Source organism: Leptidea sinapis, chromosome 5, assembly GCF_905404315.1.
Source record: "Leptidea sinapis chromosome 5, ilLepSina1.1, whole genome shotgun sequence".
Taxonomy (NCBI): domain Eukaryota; kingdom Metazoa; phylum Arthropoda; class Insecta; order Lepidoptera; family Pieridae; genus Leptidea; species Leptidea sinapis.
Genome location: NC_066269.1, coordinates 10,285,762 through 10,312,530, shown reverse-complemented (window position 1 = coordinate 10,312,530; position 26,769 = coordinate 10,285,762). Strand labels below are relative to the sequence as shown.

At 35.1% G+C, this 26,769-nt stretch overlaps 1 protein-coding gene across 2 annotated transcripts; it reads left to right on the top strand.

Annotated features, from left to right (window-relative positions):
* Positions 1 to 5,421: 5,421 nt before the first annotated feature.
* LOC126980180 (zinc finger protein 813-like) lies at positions 5,422 to 26,124 on the top strand. 2 transcript variants are annotated; one of them, XM_050829786.1, is made up of 4 exons: positions 5,423 to 5,520; positions 5,609 to 5,736; positions 12,795 to 13,560; positions 20,709 to 26,124. In XM_050829786.1, the coding sequence occupies exons 2-4, from the start codon at positions 5,668 to 5,670 to the stop codon at positions 21,929 to 21,931; spliced, it is 2,058 nt and encodes a 685-aa protein (XP_050685743.1). In that variant the 5' UTR covers positions 5,423 to 5,520; positions 5,609 to 5,667; the 3' UTR covers positions 21,932 to 26,124. The 2 variants fall into 2 exon arrangements, with proteins under 2 accessions (XP_050685742.1, XP_050685743.1); XM_050829785.1 differs by having other exon boundaries at positions 5,422 to 5,736.
* Positions 26,125 to 26,769: the final 645 nt, after the last annotated feature.

Here is a 26,769-nt window from a genome sequence, read left to right as displayed (position 1 = left end):
TTTTCTTTCATATCCCAAATCATGTCTTCCACTTCTTGTTCGCGTGCAAACGGAATACGTCTTGGCCTTTGCCGTATCGGAACAGTGTCTCCTGTGTCGATCTTGTGTTTCACCAAACCAATTCTGCCGATGTCCCCGTCGTTCTTTGAGAAAATCCCGGAGTAACGTAGCAGGAAATTTCTCGCTTTTATTAACTGTAGCTTGGTAAGATTGTCCTTACAGCCATCCAGAAGTTTCTGTATGTTCACATCCTGGTTTGCAGCTTCGGTCTTCCTCCCTTCTTCACACTTTCTTAACCAAGCTATCTTCTCACAAGCTCCGATCACTGTTCCCTTCCTAATGATTTGCTTGTCCTCATGAGGATTAAACACGGGAACCATCGCAATCTGGGAGTTACCCACAACAGTCCTGGCTGGGATCCATGTCGTGTCCGATGTCTCTCTTTCTATTATAGCGCATTTACAAGGTCTTCCTCTGTCATCCCTTGGCAGGACTACCGGGACTAGGGTCTGCGATCTCGGATTTAAAGTAGTGTCTCTTAAGCACAACACTTTCCCAACAGTTCCGCCTTTTATTGGAATTTCTTCACTTCCATGCTTCAATACACCATGTTTCATGTCAATGGTACACTGATGATTTCGAAGAAAATCCAACCCAATGATGCAGTCATCTGTGATATCCGCGATTACCACTTTTTGCCAGTACAACGTATCCCCGATTTTCATGGCCACGACCTTCTCTCCCTGGACTGGTATGCGCTGGCCGGTAGCTGTTGTGAGTATTAAGTTTACATTTTCTCGCATATGTCGTCTTCCGATGCTCTCTAGTCTTCTTTGGCTAACGACTGTACGTGAGGCTCCCGTATCCAAAGTGAAACGGCAAGATTTTCCATTTATCATTCCCTCTATAACTAAAGTGTTTCCGTCACATGTCTGCTTAACGAAGATCCTTGGGGCTTTGCTTCTACCGGCCAGCGCCCACCCCACTGCCCTGGCCTTTTCTAGTTTTCCTGCTGCTCCAGCGGTGATGTTGAGACCGCCGCATCCTTCCTACGTTGCGTTATGCTCTCACGCCGGGGGCAAGTGCTCCTAATGTGTCCTCGCTCCCCACAACCATAGCACACTGGGTTATATGCTTGCCTTCGGCTGGAATCTGCTGGTACAATTTTGCGGAGTCTCAACGCCCGAGAATCGTGGCGAACCGCCTCCACTTACAACGCATGTACCACCGCTTTCTTCAAGCTGGTATGATGACTCAATCGTACGGCTGCTCTAACTTCGGCGTCCCGTATTCCATCGATGAAAACTTGGAGCAACATTTCTTCTATTGCAGCTGGCGACGACTGATATGCTTTACGCACTAGTTTCTCGGCTTCCACGGACCACTGCTGTAGCGTTTCGCTGGCACTTTGACTGCGGTCCTTAAGTTGCGCCCGGTACACATGTTCGAGGTGTTTATCACCATAGCGTGCCTCCAACGCGTCAATAAGGTCTGAGTAGGTCACTTCCTCCTTCCCAGCGCAGAGTGCTTCCAATACGGAGAGTGCTTCGTCACGGAGCGCTAGTGTGAGGGCAGAGTGCGCTTCTTGGTCACTCCAACCGCAGGCTCTTCTGATCGTCTCCAATTGTAGCTTAAAGGCAGCCCAGGAAGACTTAACGTCGTAGGGAGGTACTTTTAAATTTCTGCTCGATGTGGTTCCGCAGGAAACTCCTGTGTTGGCTGAAGGACACACGACCCTCCCACTGAGCTGATTAATGGTAACTTCCATCTCTCCCATCTTCCGTTGAAAGTTCTCTTCAACTTTGTCCATCTTCTTTTCCACACTATCAATACGGGCGATCTCTTTTTCCACAGCGTCAATACGGATGGAGTTTTTCTGCACAACGGATAAAATGTCTTTGGAGAGGCCTTCATGCAGGCCTCGCAGCTGCTCCTCCTGTCGGCGTGCTCGTTCCTCCTGTCGGCGCGCTTGTTCCTCTTGCAAGCCCCGCAGCTGCTCCTCCTGTCGGCCCGCTTGCTCCTCCTGTCGGCGTGCTTGCTCCTCCTGTCGGCGCGCTTGTTCCTCTTGCAAGGCCCGCAGCTGCTTCTCCTGTCGGCGCGCTTGCTCTTGCATCATGGCTGCCATCTGCTGCATGAGCGCGCTGATGTCTACGGCAGGAGCCTGCGGTGCTGACACGGTCGCACTGAGTCCAGAGCCGGATGTTTCTGACTCGTCCTCTGCCGCTGCAGCTGCTCCCGCTCGCGTGGTCACTCCCTTCTCGTTCCTGGGCACTAATGGCATCTTTCCAATCCCACTTCTGACACCAATTGACACGGGAGTGGGTCAGGGATTGGAAATAATACTCCGCTTATAGGAACGAGTCTTTATTTGCGTTCACTTTTTCTGAACTTGCACTTCGCCGGTCTGCCGCTATTCCTCTTGTGGGCGGCGGTACCTTCAACGCATCACACTGCACCGAACACTACTTCTCTTCTGTCTTCTTCTTCTTAGAACACTTCCACTTTTCACTACTTCTTCTTTTCTTCTTCTTCTTCTTCTTCTTTACACTTTCGAGTCAGAACTAGAACTGCCGTAGGCCACGCTTAGTACGGCTTATAAACCCTCGGATCCGTTCTATTTTCAAAATGATTCTCCCATTCCATCTTTAAATTTAAATTGTACTAGAAAATTCTTTTAACTATTTTTATCCTGCTTACACATTTTCTATCCTTTTTTTTTTGTTCGATTTGATCCTGAACTTACTAGAAATTTCCTTTAACTTTACAAAACCCAAAAAAATCCATACACTGGTAGGTGTATCGAACCCGGGTCTACAGCGTCTAAAGTTAACAATTTTCCGCTGAGCTACGAGTATTGCTGACGGAGCTGTTGAAATTAACAATGTCTTGAAGTTTGACAACTCTCGTCATATACTTCGAAGGGTTGCTACGCAACAGTATCTTATGCATCTTAAGGTTCTGAGATTGCCATGGTGCGGATGAATGTTTACTTTTGATGAGCCTAACAGGAGCATGTTTATACAACTTAATTATAATTGCATTGAAAAGTTTTAAGTTTTGATCAGCTGTTACCGCTTCATACACAAGCGACCAGTCCAAAGTAGTAATGAATATTCAACGGGAGCTGTAATGCAGAGGGGCGTGCCTCTGGGTTCAGTCCGAGGACCATACTTATTCCTCGTCTACATTAATGATTTGCCATTTCTAGCATCGAAAGAATGTGAAATTGTTCTTTTCTCAGATGACACTTTATTAGATTATAATATTGATATGCGTTCACAGAATTTAGATAAAATAAACCTATCCTTCGAAAACTATATCTAAATGGTTCAGAGTGAATAATGTGTTATATTATGTAGTGTAATCGGACATCAACATATATTTGTATGACAGAGTTTGTTTAATTATACATATGGCTAAAATGGACTTTTGTGTGTGCATCTCAATGACAAAATATATTGGACACTCGGAACAGATTTCAATAGTTTTCATGTTAAAAAAGTCTAACTTTTTGAGCATGAATTTTAAACGCTTATATCCAAGTTTCTAAGCCGTTCACATTCACTGGCAATGATTTCTTGTACACAAAATACAATATTTCTAATCACCGGGCCTCTAAAAAAAAGAGCGACTCTATAGTTTTCGTTTCTGACTGTGTGCTGTTTGCGTCCTTTCATCTGTCTCATTCTGACAAGCGGAAGAGAAAGGAATGTCAATGCTTGTCAATAATTGTACCATATTTATTGAAAAAATATTCGTTTTACACAATGACGTTCTATACATATAGACAATGCACCTCATACAAAAACAAAGCCGAAATATGACACATGCCACAAATGACACCATAACAAGCTGTTTAAAATATTATTGGTCAATATGCAGCAATATAAATACTATTTCAGTTTCAGCTGCTTATTTTGAATTTGAACCCGATTTGGACAGTGGCATCAATGGAGTAGCAATAATAAAAAAATATCTAACTACTCTTACTAGTTAGGTATTTTTTTAATCCAGACGAAAAACAGGGTTGCCTAAGTTTTACGTTCGTCAGTCTATCCCTATTTTCCGATCAAGATTCGTTCAGTCGAAGGTTTTTTACGTTTTAATAAAAAAAAAATAAAAAGTTTTTTTGTTTATTTATTGGCTTGTGTTTATATTTGTTACTTTTTTACGTTCTAAAGGGAGAATAATAAATAATTTAATGAGAAAAGCTAATACTTAATATAATATTTTTTTTACATAAAATAATAAGTCATTTAAACTGGTTATTTAAATGTTAAATTCCTTGAATTAAATACAATTTGTCTATTAGACTTAGATATCTTTTCCAAGGTATCTTTTTTGGTATATGTAGTGTAAGTGGACATCAACATATTATATTTAGCTTTTGTCAAATTTTAAATGTGGTCAAATCCAAAAACCTTAATTCCTTTTGAGGTGAAATATAAATGTGCTTACTTGGTTTGTAAATTTCTTCACATCTCTCTCTAGCTACCAATTGGCGCTAATATTTATGCTATACTTGCGATGTAAATAAGTATCAATTATCACTAATAACGATACTTCCGTGTATAGCACTAGTATGTAATTGTTCACGTATTGGAAGTTGTTCACAATACACAATATTTCTAATCATTGTTCACCTTTAAATAAAATTTAAACAAAAAAATAACCGCCTCCAAAAATAACAATAATCGTTACTAGAATTAGATTATTAATTAGATTGTATAGAAGTACGTAATTATTTTTTCACTTTTTAGTGCATCCATTGTTTTGGAATAGTGTTTTTGATGTCGGTTGTTTTCTTGTTAAATTTTATTTTTATTAATGAATCTGAACTACACTAACTAATAATTTGTGTAAATTTGTTTTATTAAATTACTTCCGCTTTTTGCATATCAATCTTTTATAAATAAAATAACCTTACCGATGATAAGTCACATCATCATTTTTTTGAGTCGTTAATGCGCACTTTGGCTTGTTTATTGACTCACAGTTGACACACGACTAAGGAGAAAAGTGTGCTTACATTGTCTTAAGCACACTTTTGCCATTCCCTTATCAGACTGCGAATGATATGTCCATATGTATAGAATGTCATTAAATTACTTACGCTTTTATCCATCTTATATAAATAAAATAAACCTACCGGTTATAAGTCACACCATCTTTTTTTGCATCGTTAACGTATTATTTGAGCACTTATTCACAGTACGCTTAGGCTTTGTGATTAGCATACAGTTGACACGAGACTAAGGAGAAAAGTTTGCTTGACTGCTTGCATTATCTTTAAGTCTCAGATTATTAAATAGAAAAATTCATTCGAATCTAATTATTTTTTTCCATCTGGCAATTCAAATTACTTGCCATGTTGATTATTGAGCTTTCAAGTTTGAGTTTGACATTTGCTATAACGTCGGATTGAGAGAAGGGAATAATTATTCTTTTCTTTGTGGCAATTTGTTAACTTTGATTTTTATTGTTTTATTCCTATCGTTTATTAATTATTCATGACCTCAAGTATGTAGCATATGTACGAAATTTCAATTGAGTTATCAGAATTCCATGTGAGTTTCTCAAATAATGACCAAATCAATTTTTGATTTAGGAAGGTTATGAATGATATAAAATCGTAATTTCAAATTTCGTCCACCTTGAGTGAATAATATGGCTTTCGTAAAGTGTGAACAGCAAAAAGTTGCCGATGAGGAAACCTATAGAACATATTTAGAAAATGTAAGTATATATTATCTATAAATTAATTTTATTAGATTTTTTTGCCATTCAACGAAAATCCGGAATAATTTAAACATATTCTCATTGTTTCCATAGCAACTGCCTTTATCAATTTAGATAAGAAAGGTCTCAATGATTAAAAATCAGCTGTCTCCAAGTGTTCTATATTATCATTATAATATTAACTGTGCTAAATTTGCGTTAGTTAACTTGGATAATGTTGTTCAATTTTTTTTTAACGCAATCAAAACTGCCCCACTATTGTAAAGAGTTTTGTTATGAATGTAAATAGTATGTTTAGTTTTTTATTATTTTTGTATGTTGAATAAAATAAAAGCTATTGCCTTGAAAGTTTAAGAAGTTCATGTGCATAAATTATGGGAAAACATGAGTAAATATATTTATAACTAACTTTGTCAACATCTGATGTTATGTTGTTTAAAGGAAGTTCTGCCTCAAACCAGAGCATTTTTGTATACAGTAACCCGGTAGTCCATCACCACAGTGGTAGGTAAAATGTAGGCTGTCTTTTAGCAATTCTATTGATTTTCATGATACATTTGTATTGAACATTTTCTGGGATGGTGTTGTAAAAGCATATACATCACCCCACAAAAGACTTACTTACATGGCTTAGGCAAGTAATAGATATAATAAGTTTATGTTTGTTCCTGGTGTTAACATTATGATTATGGCAGTATCGAAGAGAGAGAGGCAAGCAAGCCTTTCCAGAGACAAACCATGGTTTTGTGGGACCATTTTTTTTAGTTATTGTAATGTCAAAGCTGTAATAAATAAATAAATGGATTAACAACCAAAACAAACATTTAAAAGATGAGCCCCCGTAGATCTTCTTCTATTCTCACTGTGGAACAAAGATATTGATGTATCATTAGATATTACATGATGCATGACTAACCTAGAATAAAATAGAACTAGCTATAAAACTAGCTAAATGTTCACAAAGTAGTCTGCAAATAAAAGAAAAAAAATAGGATTATTATGATATTTTTTATTATTTTGGTTTTAGAGAAATTATCATAAGTAAGTATATCATAATAAAATATTTAATAAGTATACAGAAATCTATATTTTCATAGAGTTTTTAAGGGTGATTGGCATTGGGAGCTGTTTTCTGTCTGTAACAGGAGTATAATATAATATTTTGTCCATAGCAATCAAAAGACTAAGCAGAAAATGATAAAGATTTGCTATTAAATTGTGAAACAACAAAAAACAAATTAAACTTACAAATTATCCGCATGCAAAACAGAACACATGTGCAATGGTCCTTAGATAGAATATCTACTTTTATATGTTTATGCTTGTTTCTTGTGGAAAATTAATAAAATTAGGTATGTAAATTCACTTAGCATACTACCTGATCTGGGATCTGTAATATGACTTGCATTGACATTACCATGAACTGCATTATTTTTTATTGTAGTGGAAATATCATATTCAAAACAGTTATGTTGTAATAGTTATTTATGCAACTGTTGTGTAATAAGGGGTATTAAAACACGAATGTGGATTTTTCTCACGAGGCGAAGCCGAGTGTGATAATAGTATCGCATGAGTGTTTTAATACCTAATTATCAACAGTTGCATGCAAGACTTTATCTACACCCAGAATATGAATCCTCTACAAGATTCTGGAACAGTTAGCTTACTGCTTACATTAAAACACCAGTCCTAGTAGTAACCTAATATCATTTGTTACTGATTATATACAAATAAAATAAGTATTAATGAAACAATTATCTATTAAAATAGATTTTGTGTAGTGCAATAATTAAAATTCACTCGAATATAATGTTCTTTTGCAGCGTTTAAAATGAATCGCACATTTTTTGTAAACAAAACAATAAAAATATCGAAAAAAAAATGGTGGGGATTCAAATAACCTACTTTTTTTTACGGCACGGACGTTCTGGGAGTGTGGAGCGCGCGTAAACGAAAATGTTCTTTTTTTGAAATTCATACAGATACCACACATCAAGCAATAAGAATTATAAATAAGATTAAAAAAAACATAGGAGTGTTGTTATGAAATTCAGTACAACATTACAACATTCTTTTGGGTGATGTAATGGTTATTAGAACATTGGGTGTTTTCATGTTGGCAATAAGCTAACTGGTTCAGAATCTTTAATAGAGGATTTAAAGCATGGGTGTAGATAAAATATATTTACATCATATTGAGAACTGCTGTGCTTCTTTGAAGGTTAACTATCGAAATGGTATTCCTGTACATGTCTCTATATGTTTCAGACAACCATCTTTAACAGCCTGGTCTTGGTAAAGTAAACTGAAAACCATCTTCTTAACAGCCAGTCAATTGAATGAATTGTAAACAGCTACCATTGAATTAATGTTAATTGTAATGAAAAAAACGTAACTGAATCAAGAAATGTGCTATTGCACATTTCATTATCAATTTAAAAGTTCCTCATCAGCAAAATACTAACTATATGCATGATAAAATCCTGCTACACTATATAATGCCTACCTCATCATATTTTGTAATTACTTACTTCGTAATACATGCAAATACAGTACTTGCCTTGGTGTGCTGAAGTACCAAATAGAAGTTTTATTAATATTTACTGTGTTAATAATAATAAACACAAAGTAAAGTTGTACAATGATAATAATGACTTTTATTCTGAAATTATTGATACTTGTGTCACTAAATATATCAATTTCTCTTATGAAGATAAATATTTTAAACTTGATCCTCTATGCTTGCGTTGTGTGCTGCTTGACACGATGCTACTTCATAAAATAGTTAATAATCAAACATATACTTCATTATTACGAAAAATAAATTTCAATTGTAAAATCCCTAAACATACAGTTTGTACCAAAAACATATTTAAAGATAATCGTAGCCGTACGAACCTAGCATATCACTCCTGCATCAATCATATTTGTCTCCAATTTAACACAGTTTCTCAAAATACTCAGCAACTCAATTTATTTAATTCCACATCAACCTGCTTTCGTCATAATGTCATTGACTCCCTGTGTAAGGGAGCTAATTTGTAGAAATTACTATTATTTTTGTTACACTACTTTAAATAATCTGTATGTCTGTAAATCTTTTGTACATGCCAGTTATTGATATTTTGCTGTGTCTTTTCGTTTTAAGTCTCCTTGTTGATATTTTAACATTTGTACATAAATATTGTTGGTTTGTTGAATAAAGTAAAATTAAAAAATTAGTTATAATATGTCTCTTAGCTCATTGTGCCTTGCTGCATAGGCCTCTTTCAACAATTTCCACTGTTTCCTATCTGCCGCCACTCTTAGAGTTCAGTAGTTTTCAACATGGACCTTAGATCATTTTCAGCTCATCTTCTCACTTTTGACCTCTGTAGGTAAAGTTTCTCCAAATCTAAAACTTTTTGTGTCTATCTTACTTTTGTCTTTTGGCTACAAAATTACATGTGACATATTGGAGTAACTTTTATGTTATCTATACTAATATTATAAAGCTGCAGTGTTTGTTTGTTTGTTTGTTTGAACGCGCTAATCTCTGGTACTACTGGTCCGTTTTGAATGATTCTTTCAGTGTTGGGTAGTCCATTTATCGAGGAAGGCTATGTTTTTTTTTTCAAAATTAGGGATAATAAAATTGTTATTTTGTAACACAAGGTGTAAAATCTAAAGCCTATTTTTGCGTGCGCTGCAAAAACTATTGACAATAGAACAAAATGATGTACAGGCTATAATATAGGCAATATTTTATTACTTATCAAACTATTGAGTGAATTATACTTTATATGGCAAAACAACGTTTGCCGGGTCAGCTAGTTTATTAATAAGACAGCTACAGTTTCAGTAGTAACATTTTAGAAGCCTAAGCATATTTGAATATAATTTCACAGAGATGATGAATTAATAAATCAATCAATCTTCAACAATCAAATTATTATGGATCTCAAAGCAGATTGTGTATGTTAGACATTATGTTTTTTCAGAGTCATAGATATTTGTGTATGTATATCATAGTAAATATAGGTATGCCTAATTTGGGGCAAGATAATTTGTGTATAATATTAGGTATAACCTATACTATGGGTACCATTATACAGGGTGTCCCAAAGTTATGGGACATGAAGGGAAAGTACCTTAAATATCGAAGATAGGCTCTTTTACTGAAATAAGACTTTATGTTATTTTTAAAAGTTAGTAATTCTGCATTCAAAGATTTTCTAAAAATTACTTGCCTCGTCTGGGAATCGAACCAACTTAAAAGTAAAAAAAAAACACCCCTACTCTTATGATGCCAATCGAAAGAATGGCCAAAACCTAATAACTCTTCTTAAGTAATATAGTATTTTAAAAGAAAGTAGTCACCCACTTAATAGTGGGTATTTTTTTGTAAATTAATTAATTAAATGCTCGAAATGTGATCTCTCTTGTCTTATCGCCAATCTTTTAATGAGTCAGCTGGCTGTTGTTTTTCTTATTATTTTATGGTGAATACTCGATATGATATGGCACAATTAAATAATCGCTTTTTGTATACCATCCCCAAAAAAAGAAATCTAATGTTGTAAGGTCCGGGATCTGGCCGGCCATCTAATCGGTCCATTCGTACCAATCCAAGTAGAAAAACATTCATTTTACCTTGTTCCTTTCTTTTAAAATACTATGTTACTTAAGAAGAGTTATTAGTTTTTGGCCATTCTTTCGATTGGCATCATAAAAGTAGGGGTGTTTTTTTTTACATTTAAGTCGGTTCGATTCCCAGACGAGGCAAGTAATTTTTAGAAAATCTTTGAATGCAGAATTACTAACTTTTAAAAATAACATAGTCTTCTTTCAGTAAAATAGCTTATCTTCGATATTTAAGGTACTTTCCCTTCATGTCCCATAACTTTGGGACACCCTGTGTACTTAATACAATAAACATACATATATGCATGACTGAGAAACAATCATTAATATTTATCATTCAAATGCTTGCACTACCGGCATTCAAACCTGGGACCCATAGTTCAGTCGTCAGAGTGACTAACCACTGGGCTATATGAGTTGTAAAAAGAAATTCATTTTCTTGTTATCTTGTAAAAAATGCTTGTGAAAATAATTAAATCTAATTGTAGCTTTGGTCTTTATTTAAAAGACAGCTTTGGTATTAATTTATTTAAATGTATACACTTACTGAGGATGCTAAAGCAACAGACTAAACAACAAGATCAAAAACATTTTAATTTTAAAAATATGAATGATATCAACAATTCAGATTCGAATTCAAATATTTTTATTCAAAATAGGATGTGACATTACTTATTGAAAGTCAAAACCTTCCAGCCATTCCAAAAAGAATGCCTCAGACCTGAGAAGAATGGACATAACAAACTCAGCGGGCCTTTTTTCATAAAGAAATATGGTCACAAAATAATATTGTACAATTTAACTTTTTATTTTATAGCCTGAGGGTGGTCGCTCCAGTCCCAATCTGTGGTATCATTAAGAAAGTCATTTATGTTGTGGCCCTCTACCACACAAACATTTTTAACAATTCTCTTGAATATCTTGTTGTAAAAGCTTATACATCACCCTACAAAAGACTTTACTGACTCGACTTAGCCGAGCAGTAGGCATTATAAGTTTATGTCTGTTTCTGGTGATAACATTATGGTTATGACAGTTTCCGTACTGTTTAGTTTTCTTTCTTATGTACGTAGACTATATTATCAATAATATATTGAGATGTCAACAGTCAAGATGTTAATTTCTTTAAATTCTCCTTGTCTGCAGCACAATTATTGCACTACTTTATAGGACATAATACACCCTTATTACTTCTTGACTCGTTATCTGTAGTATCATGCCATTTAATATTGTGACATATAAACATATTCACAATATTTAATTACTTTTCCGCAACTTACCGATAGCCATTGTCGCCTGCTATTTGTATCGTGTCATTAGCCCTCGTTTGTCTTGACCTTCCAGCAGTTCTTTTTCCTCTGGGCCCTGTCCATTTACAGATATCGCGCGAGTTGAATGCAGAGTTCAGGAATGCGATAGTGTTGTGACCTAATTATAGTTGATGACCATTATCGATAAAGTGTCGATAAATTTAAACAATTCTTCAAGTTAACCATATTACAGTAAAATTATGAAAAAATTATTAAATTATATTAACCTAATAATTTAATTCCCAATTTTTGTTTTGCCTTTCTTCAACACATAAACATAACACATGTTCTTAAACATTTTTCGCCATTTAGCGTGCTTGGCGATGAATAAAAACTCATTTTTTTAACGGAACCTGATGGACTCGGATTATTAATTATTGAAATAAAATAACACTGGATCGCAACTAATATAGACGCGATAACACGGTCGACAACTACGGCACAGCACTACACTGTAGGCGTGCGGACAGCGGGGGGAGACCGCTCTGTACCTCAGGCCCCGACTGCATTCAACTCGCGCGCTAACTGTAGTTGAGCGCAAAGTGCATCTATCATCTTTAATGCCACATAATTTTCCCACTGTGACTTGTGTTTCGATGCTAGTTGCAGAGCATTTATCAGTTTTAACAGAAATTAATTTTATTTTTACCGATATAGTGTCTTCCATACAATAGAATACGTAAGTTCTCGACAAAAACTTATTTTGAGGATTAGACAATAGTTAATTGAATTTTTTTTATGGGGTCCATATAAATAAACTCTAAGGTTGATACTGTGGAGCTACGACTGGAAAGTCATACAAACTGCCAAGAATTACATAGGTACAATGCCCCCTTACATAACAGTGCCCACTTGATAAGTTGCACTGAAAACATCGGCTCAAATAAAATAATGAAAAAATGCAATTATTACGGAATAAGCTAATGTAAAAGTACTGTTTCAACTATACGCGTTTTAATCCTTTGAAAAGTATTTTATAAAAATTTGTTAACACACGCGTTAATCAAAGAAAATACGACTTACGATGCGTCAAAGCGTACACCCATAAGTTATGAGACCTGGAGGCACAGATTGTAAATTTTGGCAAAACAGAATAAAATAAACAAATATTTAATTCAGTTGCAGAAATCACATCAAATTGATGCAGCAGAGTACCAGAACAACATGACTATGGAACAACTACAACTCGCCATGCAGTCTTCACTGAACACCAGTTCAATTGTTCACAACTTCCAACTGCCGCTGTCACCAAGACAAATGTCAACGCTCATGCTGAAAACAAACCACCTGAGCCGAGCGTTGAATTTTAGTGAACTACCTTCACATATATCTAAAAACTTAATCAATGAAGCTGAGTACTCGATCAACGACCTAGCCCAAAACCATCGGACTGATGATACAAGCACAATTCCAAATAACTTGAGAGGTTTGGGTTCGGATCTTGCGTGTGCTGATGACAGTTTGAATAGAGGATATTCGCATGGTATTAACGAGGATCTTAATTTAAGGCACATTGAACACGACGTGACCCAACAAGTATTACGTCATAGTCCATTGCAGTATGAAATTCATTCTTTGAAGCACGAGATAGAGATGTCGCAGAGATTTGAGCAGAATTTAGCCTCGCGGATTGACCAACAGATGGTGCTGGATCGTAAAGAGCATCAGAGAATTGAGCAAAGGATCGATCAGATATTGGCACAACATTTTGAACAGACTTTGAGCCAACGTTTGGATCAGAGAGTAGTTAATACGGTTAGTGATAATCAACATATAGTGGATGAAAGTGACCATTCGTTGCTTTATATAAAACCTGAGCAGGAAGATGATGCGTATGTGTTTTACGACAATGTGCCGGAAAATTTGCCAACAAACGCATTAAACGGTAAGTGTGAATTTTAAACTTTCAATGTATTCACATTGTAACACACACAAACACAGTAAACTGAAAAGCTCTAAGAATTCTAAAAATCATTAGTAAATTTATCTGCCCGTAACAAATAGCATCCGCAATACCACAGTATAAAATTATATTTCATGTAATATAATATATATTATATTTATAATATATATATTATATTCTCGTTGTAGCGAGTCAACTCAGTGCCGACCGACACCCCCTCCTACCCGCGCGTACCGATTCGCTCGCTTTCGTCTCGGTACTCTCACGTACGAGAAATTATTGCACGTTTTTGTATTCTCATGCCACATCATGATTTTGGTTCCTTACCTACAAAATGAATTTTGATTATCAAATCAGTACTTTTTTAATTCACCACCCATTCTAGAAATGGATGTGCGTTAAAATCTTTTAGATTTTTTTTGTGATAGCTTTGCATATTTTTCGCTACTGAGACAGCGTTATTCGTATTTAGCGACTGAACAAAAGAATAAGACCCACTATTTATAATTACTATACATATGGCGAAACCCCGATCACATCTTACTGCGACCGTCATTTTGACACTTAAACTAGATTTCCTTGTGCCTGTACATGCACCAGCAGGTTACATTATTTTGCAGGAACTTTAATACACATGATGCTTTATTTCTAACCGAAACGCTAAATACAACTGGTATTTAGCGTTTCGGTTAGATAAATATCAGTGTGCATTTAGGATAACATTTGTTTAACCTTGAGGGTTAAAATACCAGATTTCGTAGTGTTTCTCTTAGAAGTGGCGAATATGAGAATACTAAAGTAAGTTTTAGGTTTTTTGATATAGTAGTTACGGAATAATCGCCTGGTCATACTTAACTATTACACCCTGTATAAATATAACAATTATAAGTAGTCACAGTATCAATTGTATTAGTATTAAGTTGGAAAGCCTTTTTTTGAAATAAATTAATATGATAAGTACCATCCACAGCTATATTTTTTATAATTGAGGCTAGGCTGTGGTTGTTTTACACGTACAAACGATAAGAATGTGATACAGATCTGAAACTATTTCATTTTACATACGTTTGTTTGGACTTTGTCACTCACATTTGGTAGGAAAAGACGTACTGCACATTTAAGCAATATATTGCTACACGTCAAATAATACGCATTGGCAGAACGCTGCGCGAGCGCAATGTCGCACCGATCTGAGGCATAACGCGCCGATTTGAGGCATATCGCGCCGGTCTGAGGCATACCGCGCCGATCTGAGGCACACCAACGACGATCTGAGGCAAACCGCGCCGATCTGAGGCACACCGCGCCGATCTGAGGCACACCGCGCCGATCTGAGGCATATCGCGCCGATATGTGGCACACCGCACCGATCAGAGGCAAACCGCGCCGATCTGAGGCAAAACGCGCCGATCTGGGGCACACCGCGACGATCTGAGGCAAACCGCGCCGATCTGAGGCATACCGCGCCGATCTGAGGCATACCGCGCCGAGCTAGGGCATACCGCGCCGATCTGAGGCATACCGCGCCGAGCTAGGGCATACCGCGCCGATCTAGGCATACCGCGCTATCAGAGAGCACCTCATCGGAAGGGTTCCGAAATTATAACGGCCTTACAAATAAACATGCTATATCGCTAAATGTTGACTAACGGCCGTTTTAAATAACCTATCTATCCTTTTAACTTACTGGAGGTAGACAAATCTATCCTTTTACGCTTACTTCCATTTCAATAACCTATCGACAGATAGCATTGGAGTTTAACTAATATTTTAACTATTTATATTGGACATAACTATAGATATATAAGATCTTGTCATTAAACGGTGATAGCAATATATCCGTAACCAGAGATACGTTATTGAAAACGGCCGTATATCGCTGACAACACTGTCAATACACCAATAACATTTTACATATTCTTAGTTAATTCTAATTTTATACCAAGTTTATTTGTAAGGCCGATGAATTTACCCAAAGAGGTGCGATTATGAATTTTAGTGATGTCTCGGGCAGAATAATATATCTATTATGTGCAACGGTTTTATAAGGCCGCACACCAGGCATACATTTGTTATTTACGTCGCCACAATCGTTGCGCTACAAATGTATTGTAAATGCGCACATCGGAAGCACAGTTGTAGCGTGGCACCGCTTTGAGAATGTCGACATCATCGTCTGATGACGAAGATTTCTTGATGTGGCGATTATTAATGAGCAAAAAAAAGACGTTATTGGGTTCATCCGTTTAATCTAGGTAGGTAGGTACTTACTCTTTTCATTAAATTTTTCGCCAATCTTAGTCCAAATAATTTCTGTAATCCGTCTGTTACTATAATCATTGAGCGTGTATTGTATAATACAGTGGTTTTTTTCAACCTCTGCAATGAACTCAACGTAAAATTCAATGTTGTCTTTCATTTTTGCAAACCAACGCGACACAAAAAACGAACGTGTTCGATCTTAAATTCGTGTAGCGCGGACAACGTCTCGCTACAAAGTGCGCCCGCCACAAATGTTTCCTCGGTGTGCGTGCTCACGTACAAATGTATGGGGATTGGGGGCGTTAAATGTGTCGCGTTTCAAATGTGGCGCTACAATTATCGAGTTACAAATGTGTGCCTGGTGTGCGGCGAGCTAACAATGGTTACCATCGCAATGTTTGCCTAGTTGGGCGTGTTTAGGTGGCTTTTAGTGGGTAAATGGTGAGTCGTTGAAAATTAGACTTTTGTATAGGATTTTCGTAAAATCTTAGTGATTTTCTACTATGCTAAGTGAGGAATAATTCCAAATTTAAAGTCAATCGGGTAAAATAGTTTTAGAGACCGCGTGATGACTCTAGCTGAGATCTATAAATCATACTCAGACTTTACTAACGTGAAACTTTTCTGAGTGTGATAAAACGCCAACTAAAGTTTTGTATTGACCTGTCTAAGCTTAAGCTCAATATTATATGATATATTTTTACCTGTCAAATAGACATAAAAACGAAATACAAGGTTATAAAAAAAATGTTATGTTTTTAAAGTGACAACTCTCATTTCTAGTTAGTTCTTGTTTAGATTCGCAAGAGCGACATCTCGCCTCAATTTCCTAATATGCTATTATTGGGGTTGAGCAGGTTATCTAAGTCAAATCTGAGAGTTGAAATTTTATTTGTATACAAGATTATGCTAAGCTTACACCTAGCTGAGTTTTAAGTAAAGTCTTAGCAAAGTATGAGTACGCTCTATATATCTCAGCCATAGTCAGTACCGCGTAATGCTTTCCATGTTCACTACATTTTTGATTGCCAATTTTACTGTCTTTCCGTTGAGATTTCTTTGAGAAGAATGTATGTGAATGTATGTTAGATTAAATTATTCATCTTTAATTAGTAAAACTTTTGTATGCGACCATATTCATATTCAAATATTTTTATTCATAATAGGAAATGATATCACTTATTGAAAGTCAAAAACTACCAACCATTCCAAAAAGTATGCCTGAGAAGAACGGGCGCAAAAAACTGAGCGGGATTCTTTTTTTCATAAAAATATGGTTACAGTGCAATATCGTTCAATAAAACTTATTATTTAATAGCCTGACGGCGGTCGCCCCATTCCAAATCTGTGGTATCATTGAGAAAGTAATTTATGTTATAGTAACCTTTACCACACAAACATTTTTTTAACAATTCTTTTGAATTTCGTAATACATTTGTTTGGAACATTTTCTGGGATCTTGTTGTAAAAGCATATACATACTTTTTAAAGTAAAAATAAATTTAACTATAGGTATATTTATAATATTGTTTTTCGGAGACTTTAATACATATCTGATAATGAACTAGATTTTAATAGACTCGTGATATTAAAACCAGTTACGCTTGACCTTTATATGTTTGACATGTTGGAAGTTTTTTTAATTTTATTACGTAATGTGATTTATTAGTGTTTATTTTGGGGTTAGGTCGTGCTGAAAGGTCAAAATTCAATAAAATGGTTCAATACACGTATAAGAAAGAAACTGCTCTGAGATTCTGATTTTTAAGCTTGGCCGACTTTGAAGAAGCCAGTAAAGTAGGTACACCATGAACTGACCACCAGACAATTACCAATACTTTTTTATGAATAATCTTTGCTTTACGGCATTGATACAGTTGATTGGACATTAGTGAGCTTGTTATAATCGTATAGAATTCACTCTTTATCACACTATTTATTATTTTCTTTAATTAACGCAAGTGTTACAAATGTAAAAAAAAAACACTTTTTAAAGACCAAAATGATTTGAGTTTTTTTAGTGTTAATTCCGCCAATATTTGTCTTTAAACAATTCTTGTGCCAGATTTTGGCGAGTCAACACGTCCTGAGGATGCCTCGTGTAGAGGCGAAACACGTGTCGAATTGTTTAAAGACAAATATTGGCGGAATTAACACTAAAGAAAACTCAAATCATTTTGATAATTATGGATTTCCGCAAAGTAACGCCTACCTCAATAATTTTTTTTTCTTTACTTTTTAGGGCCGATTTTTCAATCCTCAGATAAATCACCAGATAACTATCGAGAGAATAAAATTAACTTACTGTTTATCTAACGATTAAAAGTTTTGAATTTTTCAATCGGTTTTTATCCAAAGAATAGTTGTCTGTGGTATTGTCGAAGCAACTTCACACTTCATACGTGCAAGCGAGATGGACATATATATTATTTAACGCATAAGACAGAGAAAGGTCAAAGGATGCTTGTTTGACATTAGACATTTATCACAACAATGAATAACAACAAACCTCTAATTCACTCGTTTATTTGTTCAGTTTATTTCAATTTAAAATTGTTTTCGTGGTCTTTACTTCTTGAGGAAATGGATTTCTTCTTCAATCGCGAAGTCGTCAATTGTCTCAAAAATATCCATTATACTATAATTTCTACTATATTAGACAGTTATAACATAAATTACGTGTGTAGTCGTCAAAAGATGATGGTTATTAGAACATAGTATTAAGAATAGATAATACACTTATTAGTTATCTACAAATATAGCCTAAAAAACTTAAAAACACGTCCTAATTATCCCACCGATAGCTCTTAACCGGCTCCCAAAGGGGCCGATAAATATAATCACCCGATATAGTATAAATTCGTTCGATAACTTCTATCTGCCTGTTCAAAAATTCGGAATTACGCTATCCGTCGAATTTCTCTTATCTAGTTGTTTAACTGAGGATTGAAAAATCGGCCCTTAAAGGGTTAAAACCCGTGAATTACTTTGTTCTTCCTTAGATTTTTGCGAAAAAGTTAAATTTTTGTTATTATTTTAGTTAAACTGACGTTCCAAGACCTTTCCAGATCTCGTTTACAGGGGGATTGCAGATGAAATGAGTCAAGATAGTACCTATTTGTCATTGTGAAGTTTAGTGCTATTTATTCTATTCTAGGAAGAATTCTGTGGCTTCTGAGGAAGACACACCACAGATTTGCCAGAATCATGTTAAAGTAGACTACTAAGCTATAGAGTATGTGACTCCTAAGTTTAACGGTAGTGATCGGTGTTAAGATTACATAAAGTTTTATTTTCTTATAATATCTGAAACATATAATATGCATAGTGCTATTTATTGCCTCGGAGTGGTATTTGCTATAGACAGATGGATGACAAATCTAAGGTAAAACAAAGTTACATTAACACGGGTTTTAATCCTTTAAAAAGTGTTTTATTTGCACTATTTATTTATATCTATATGCCTTTTTATACAATTCGTTAACATACTCTAGCTTCCGAAATCGACAAGTGCCCCCGCGCCGCGGTATGACATAGATTGGCCCGTTTTGGCGCGCGCGCAGTGGCCTGTCAAATTTATAATTATGATGATTTGAGTAAAAGTATAAGAAAGCTATAAGACCATGCAAAATTAACTATCTTATAAACAAAATGAGTGTCAGAAGTTGGACAGGGCGTAGTGTCACATACGGCACTTTCGATTTTGGTTTTTCTGAAAAATCTAGTGCCATAGGACCCGATTTTGGACGGACTCCTTGCCATTGCAACAGTTCTTCATGTGTCTTGAATGTTTTGTCAGACAATTTGTGTTTTCGATGATCATGCGGAGTTTATTGTACATAGAATCTAACAGAATTTCGTAATAACGACGTATTTGCCCCACTTGTTCTAAAATATGTCAATGATCACACTTTTTAACATATCTATGCATATTTTTAATAGAAAACAATGTTTTGATCGATATATTCTGAAGGCAGTTTAAGTTCTTTGTCTCGCCATTCATACTGAAACAAAAAGAAATAAAAATTATCTATTGCAAACATTTATTACTTTAACAGTGTGTTAGTTTAATACTTAAAAAGTCTTTTAAACATTGAGGCCAGTTATCAATAGAAGCACGCACTCTTTCTATGGGATAATTCTTCACTGCCAATCGTACGGATTGTTTTAGGGACTTACCATGGCGTTTAGAGCAAGCCTTACTCTCTAAAACTAACCATAAATCATAATCCAGCGGATTAAGATCGGGACTAGACGACGGCCAGTCTTCAGCTCTGATGAAGTCCGAAACGTTCGTTTCCAGCCAAGACTGCGTAGCTTTATGACCTGTTGAGCCTTGCTGAAAGGACCATTATTGTTTTTTGAATATCGTGTTGTTAAGGGGCTATATATATGTAGTGAAGCCTTAAACTACTATATATATATAATAATATATGTATATATATATTTATTAAATTAAACACATTTCGTTATGAGTCTCGACTTCCAAGTCCGCACATAACTGCATTTTTTTTCATAAAATGCTATCAATATAGGCTGCCGTAACCCAGAACAGAATATTGTAAGACAATGCTGTGGAAATACGCAAAAACACCAATGTAGCCGATTAACTGTGTCCAAATAACCCATGACATTGGCAATTCCCAAGCAAAGCACTCCCAAATATATCGCTATCATGGGTTATCATGTAACCCATGATAGCGATCCCAGGGGAAAAATTAAACCATTTAAATTTCAACCTAGCCCTGGAAAGTAACCCAACTTTCCAGGGCTAAAATAACCCACTTTTTCTCTCAATTTATACATTACCACCAGCTCTGATGGGTTATTTATAGATGACATTATTGAATTGAAAATTTTATTTTCAGAAATTATACAACAAACGGCTTCAGTCCAGTCGGCCTCAACAAATCTACCGCAAGAGCAGTTATATCCAGGGTTCGGTAACCATATACCAATACCAGCTCTAAACTCGTTGGAACTATATCCCAGAACCCAGAACTACTTCCATAATTATGTACCTGGCAGTTCGAAAGAAAACCCTCAAAACCTGGTTGTACATAAAGAGTATGATAATGCTAGTCCATTTGATGATGAATTTAAAAAGAACCGCCAAATGATAGATAACAAAAATGATTTGTTGAAGCAAGAAGAGCCAAAAGAAAATTTGAGGCCAAATGAGCAAAACAGGATATTTTATTACCAAAATTATATTGAGAAAAATGAAAATGATTCAAATGTAAATAATAAATTGTCAGATGATTTGAGTTTGAGCATAAAAGGTGAATACAGATGTTATAAGTGTAAAGAAGTATTTCCATCGAAGAGAGTGCTCAAGCAGCACTCGAAATCGTGTGAAATTGGTGTAGATAGTAACGAATTGGAGAAATTAGGAAAGTTTAGTTGTTCGCAGTGTGCATACAGGTGTCAATCACCAGCCATACTAAAGATACATGAGAGAACACATACAGGAGAAAAGCCATATGCATGCACATTTTGTGATTATAAATCTGGTCAGAAGAATAATGTAGCAAAGCATATACTAGTGCATATGAAGCAGAAACCGTACAGCTGCAAGTTCTGTGAATACAGCTGTGCACAGAAGAACAATTTGGTGGTACATGAACGGACTCATACTGGTTATAAACCATTTGCATGTCCATTTTGTGAGTACAGAACTGTGCAGAAGCCAAATTTGGTGAAGCATATGTATTTACACACAGATCAAAAGCCGTTCAGCTGTGATATGTGTAGTTATCGCTGTGTACAGAAGACTAATCTTACCAAACATAAGCAGCGGCATTTGAATGAGAAGGAAGGGGAGAAAATGGATGTTAAAGGACAGAATAAGCCGTATCGGCCAAGACAGAAGTCTGTCAAATGTCCATACTGTTCGTATAAGTGTGTGCAAAAGTCTAGCTTAGAGAAACATTTGCAGTATATTCACAGTGATGTGGGTAAAATGGAGGATGGTGCAGAGAGTCCGAAGAAAAATGAAGCAAGTAATATAATACAGAATTTAAGTGTCAAAAGAGATTCCCAGTTTGAGTGTGCTAGTAGAATTGTTGAAACATTGCCGGTTCAACCGTAGGTTTATTTGTGAATCGTTTTTTAAGATTTTTTGATAGGTTAAGGCTTTCTAGTTCCAATATGTTTGTGTTTTTAAGTACAACTGTGTATGATTTTTTATAGGTGCTTTTCTTATGTATCTGTACATTATAAATTGTGTGAATCAGATATATAAAATGTTGTAGGGCTTGGAATGCAGTTGTATTTAATTCAAATCTCTCAGTGATTCTATCATAATCCGTTAGCTTAAGGGCTATATTTTGCTGGGACACCATTGTCCCAGTCACAAGTCGTAACCAACCAAACTAGACAGCAAACAGACACCAGAGTCATAACGCGTCCTAGTCGGTTAGGCCACCATATTGATTGCGCAATCATGTGAGTAACTCTATAGAGCTGTATATATTTCGTTGGCAGAGGCGACTGGTTGCGCCACCGTGGTGTCCCTGTGAAATTCAGTCCTAACTCTCGCAGACTGAGTTTTGAAATTATGTTTGAATACTCATACATAAAATGTTTAGTTAATAAGATAATAATATAACATAAAATGAAATGTGGCGTCTAAAATGAACAATACCGCAAATCCTAGTCACAGTAAACAAACGGAAATCTAAAAAAGAAACATTTTTGAATGTCAGTATTTATAGGACTACCCTCATTTCGAAACTCAGGCGAGAAAAACTTTCATTGATAATAAGTTTAGATTTGTTTTAGGTGAGGAACACATATTTGAAAATCAAGAAGGAATAATGTTCAAACATTTTATAATTTTTATAATTTTTGATGTTTTTCTATCATTTTTAAACAGCAGCTGTGAAATATTTTACGTATTTAGTCTTCAAGATTTTTTTTATCACTTCATCTTCAGGGTTTTAAAGCGAATTCCTCTGAGTTGCAAGGTTGTAGACAAATTGTAATGCGGGACAATCATACTAAATATAGTGAAAAAAAGTGTTTAATAAGTAGTGTAGCACTAGACAGCTTATAGCACTGATTTAAACAGACAATGCTATTGATAGGGGGCCATCCATCATTAATTACGTCACACGAATTTAATTATTTTTGACCCGCCCTTATCACAGACCACCACTTTTGTGAGACAACCAACTCCCCCCCTCCCCCTCCCTCACCTAATGAAAATTTTTTTTCTTACCCTATAAATTCTCATGAAAGTTTTAATAATACTAGTACATTTTGTTTTATCAGTATTAGCTGCACTATATGGTTTTAAGCGTATGGGATGTGAAAGAATTAATATTACGTGAAGATCATAAGACGAAAATATTTTTGCCTACCCGCATTATTTCAGATTATTTAGTCGCGTTACGCATACTACGCGTATACTGCGACTCTGTCATAAAATAATAAATATTATAATTAATTTGTAGGAGTGTAATGAATGTCTGAAGTTTCTGTGTTTTAGTGAAATGCCTGATTGTGTTATGTTTTAATACGTACATATATAAATAAAATATTGAAATACTTGTTTTGTGGAGTATATACATATGATAAATTACATATACTTACTAAAATAATGTGTTTGCGATACAGTTTGATATCATTTACGGTAAATATAACTTAAATTACATTTTTGAGGTGACAACTTCTATAGCAGCGTTGAGAACTTTTCTTGGGATGGGAATAAAATGTTAAAGTCGCGTCAAGACAAATGACCTCATCGAAAATTCGATCGACAGTCGTTGAAATTATGGGTGAAAGTACATTTTTCTGGGAGATAAACTTTTAATTTATTTATATTAATTAATTAATTTTTTCAATAATTAATATAAATTGTTATTTTTGTGTACGATAGCACAATAAATGAATATTGAATTTAACTACATAAATGCGAAATTATTACAAATAATTCAAAAATGCACAACGCTGATTTTCAAGTTTTCACTTCTGCCGGCACTCCTGGAGTGCAACCCAAGTGCAATGCAAGTTTTTTTGTTCATTTAACAAGTGTTTCATAAGTTAAAATTCACAAAACAGCAGAAGTAAGAAACAACGTTGTATCAGAATTTGGCAACAAAACAAATTAAACCTTATAGTAATGCTGATAGAGTTACAACTATATGTATGTTATTATTTAGTTGTAGTAATTTACTATTGCTGTGAATAAGCGAATTAAAAGTTTCTTTAAACTCCAGCCATTTATAGTAGGTACCATTAAAGTTTGATATTTTAATAACAGGTAACTTAAATCCCATAAACCCCTGACCATAACATGAAATGTGGTCTGTTTAATTAGACTCGTTAGGAGTGGATGGTGAATGATTCAATCTTATATAGTTTTTGCAAGGGCTATATAGTGATCAAAATCCTGTTCAATAGTTGAACATAACGCTAACTCTAATTCTATGGAGGGGACCTGTAATGACTCGAATTGTGCCTGCAACTCGTCGAGGTCTTTAAATAATTGCTCAGATGATCTGAGTTAGATCTAGATAATTTCATCTCAATTTTTCTTATCGTGTGCAAGTATTTGAAGTAGAATAGAGTTAATGAATGAAGGCTGTATTTGACAGTTAGATGAAGGATGAAGTCATATTTGAGTTATGTGATTGGTTGTGGTGTATGGATCGATGTAATATAAAATAATAAAAATTTAATACATTCGACGATATAAAATCTGGCGTCGACAATTATGTAGTTTAAATTTAGTGATGTAATACTTACACATAAAATATTATATTTTCAAAAAAAATTTTGTGATGTCACAAATATTGGTACCCCTCCCCCTTGTCACACAGTGTCACCATTCAATGATCCCCACCCCCTTAACGTGTGACGTAATTTATGGATAGCGTCTAGGCAAGATCATCGTTCTTCATCGTTGCGATCCCAACATTCACCATGTTTAACCCAACTGTACAGCAACCCAGACCTTACATTAGTGTGGCTTCTTCTTTGACTTAGTGTGGGCGCATACAATACGATAATTCGAATCATAATGAAATTTGTTATTCAAGTCAACGTTTTTTTTATGACAAAAAGAACGAGTCGAGCAGAACATTCAGCCGATGGTAATTAATACGCCCTGCCGGTTACAATGTAGATCAGTATTCTTGAAGAACCCAAAAAATCTGATGGGTACTACAATTGCGCTCGTCTCTTTGAGACAAGATATTGTCAAGTCTCGTTTGCCCCGGAATTTCATTAGTTACAGCGCCCTTCAGACCGAAACATAATAATTAATAATGCTTAGGTACATATCACTGCTTCACGGCAGAAATAAGCGCAGTTGTGGTACCCATAATGTAGCCGGCATCCTGTGCAAAGGAGCCTCCCACTGGTACGTTATTATACTAACGTAATAACAATAGAAATAAAAAGAGGATTATGAATTTGCTTCACTTGAACGAAATGTGTAAGTCCTCGGAACCTTTTGGTCGCAAGAATATTTTACGCATAAGCGTTAATTAATAGTGTCCCTTGAGACAACAAATAACTGTTTAAGTGCTACAGCGAACTTTGGTGTAAACTTTCAACAAAACCGAGAAAGGCATTGCTTTGGATAGCTTTTCTATATGTTAATAATAAACCATAACTTTAACAATTAAGATGAAAAAAGTTGTTATTATTGACTGCTTACGCTGTAAAGATGCACAAAAGTAAGAGATGACTCAATTGTAGACATATACTTTATAATTTAGCCACAACTTTCATTTCTGTATTATTTGTTCACAAAAAATAATCTTTGTGTCTTTCAATACCCTAATGGTGTTCCCACACTACTGTTATTAAATGTTTACTAACATTACCTAACATGAAAACGTTTTATAACATTACAGTCAAATTTTCGTAAATATATTTTAACAGCGGTGTGGGAGCACCATTACAATTTAATTCTGGGTTTAATGATCATTATTTATACATATATATATTGCTTTATATTTAATGACTGTTCCAAAGTATTTTTTTAATGGTTCTTAAATATTGTGTGCATACACAATAATTAATAAGTGTCGTTCAAAATTTCTTAAAATCAGATGTTAATAAATTGTCAATGTGGTTTTGATAAAATATCATCACAGAACAAGTACCGTCGTACGAGCCTTAATCTAATATTTTCAGTCGTATTCACCCCGTTGTATGTTTGTGGTACAATGAGATTTGGTGTGTGTTTATAAAAATCACAATATCACTCTCCTAGTGTTATTTTAAGTTTAAATTTGTATGATTTTGAATAAAAGGCCGCTTACCAAAGTATTTGTGTTCGTTTTTTTTAATATATACCTACCTACTTTTCACTGTCCATACCTACCGAAAAAAGTTCACCGGATTTGTGGAGAAACATAAAAGAAAATAAAGATAGGTATGTACTCACATTGACATGTACTAGGATTTAAATAATATAATGCTTATGATTGTGGACACAATTGCTATACATTTAATAAAACACCCTTTAAAGATTTCCATTCGTTTGAGTGACCCTAAATATTTATGCCACAAACTTACCAATAAGTATATATTTTTGTATTTTGGATAGCTTTACTCTTGGGTGTGGTAAGGGTATATAAAATGTAGTTCTGATTATTTTTAAAATTAAAGTTTGTCCCAGTACTTATATTTTCTTATCTTTCGTATTTAGAGTAGTTAGTTTCTTTTCAGATTACGTTAATAATTTCCATATAACGGTTTCTTATAAGTATTTTAGGCAACAGTTGTTTTAGAAGTGTTATATATGTTACTAGCTGACCCAACGGATGTTGTTCTGTATATAATAAATAAAACACTGTTTCACTTGTTCACAATAATTGAATAATAACACCGCTTGCGGCGTAGATGTGGGTCGGGTCGTTCGCGTCCCTAAAATTGAAGAGAGGATGTTATTGGGCGCTGCTTGCCATCGTG

Excerpts from the sequence above, each read along its gene's own strand:
- LOC126980180 (XM_050829785.1), top strand. The coding sequence starts at position 5,668 with ATGGCTTTCGTAAAGTGTGAACAGCAAAAAGTTGCCGATGAGGAAACC. Across the intron at positions 5,737-12,794 it reads ATAGAACATATTTAGAAAAT|TTGCAGAAATCACATCAAAT; the intron begins GTAAGTATATAT and ends TATTTAATTCAG. Across the intron at positions 13,561-20,708 it reads GCCAACAAACGCATTAAACG|AAATTATACAACAAACGGCT; the intron begins GTAAGTGTGAAT and ends TTTTATTTTCAG.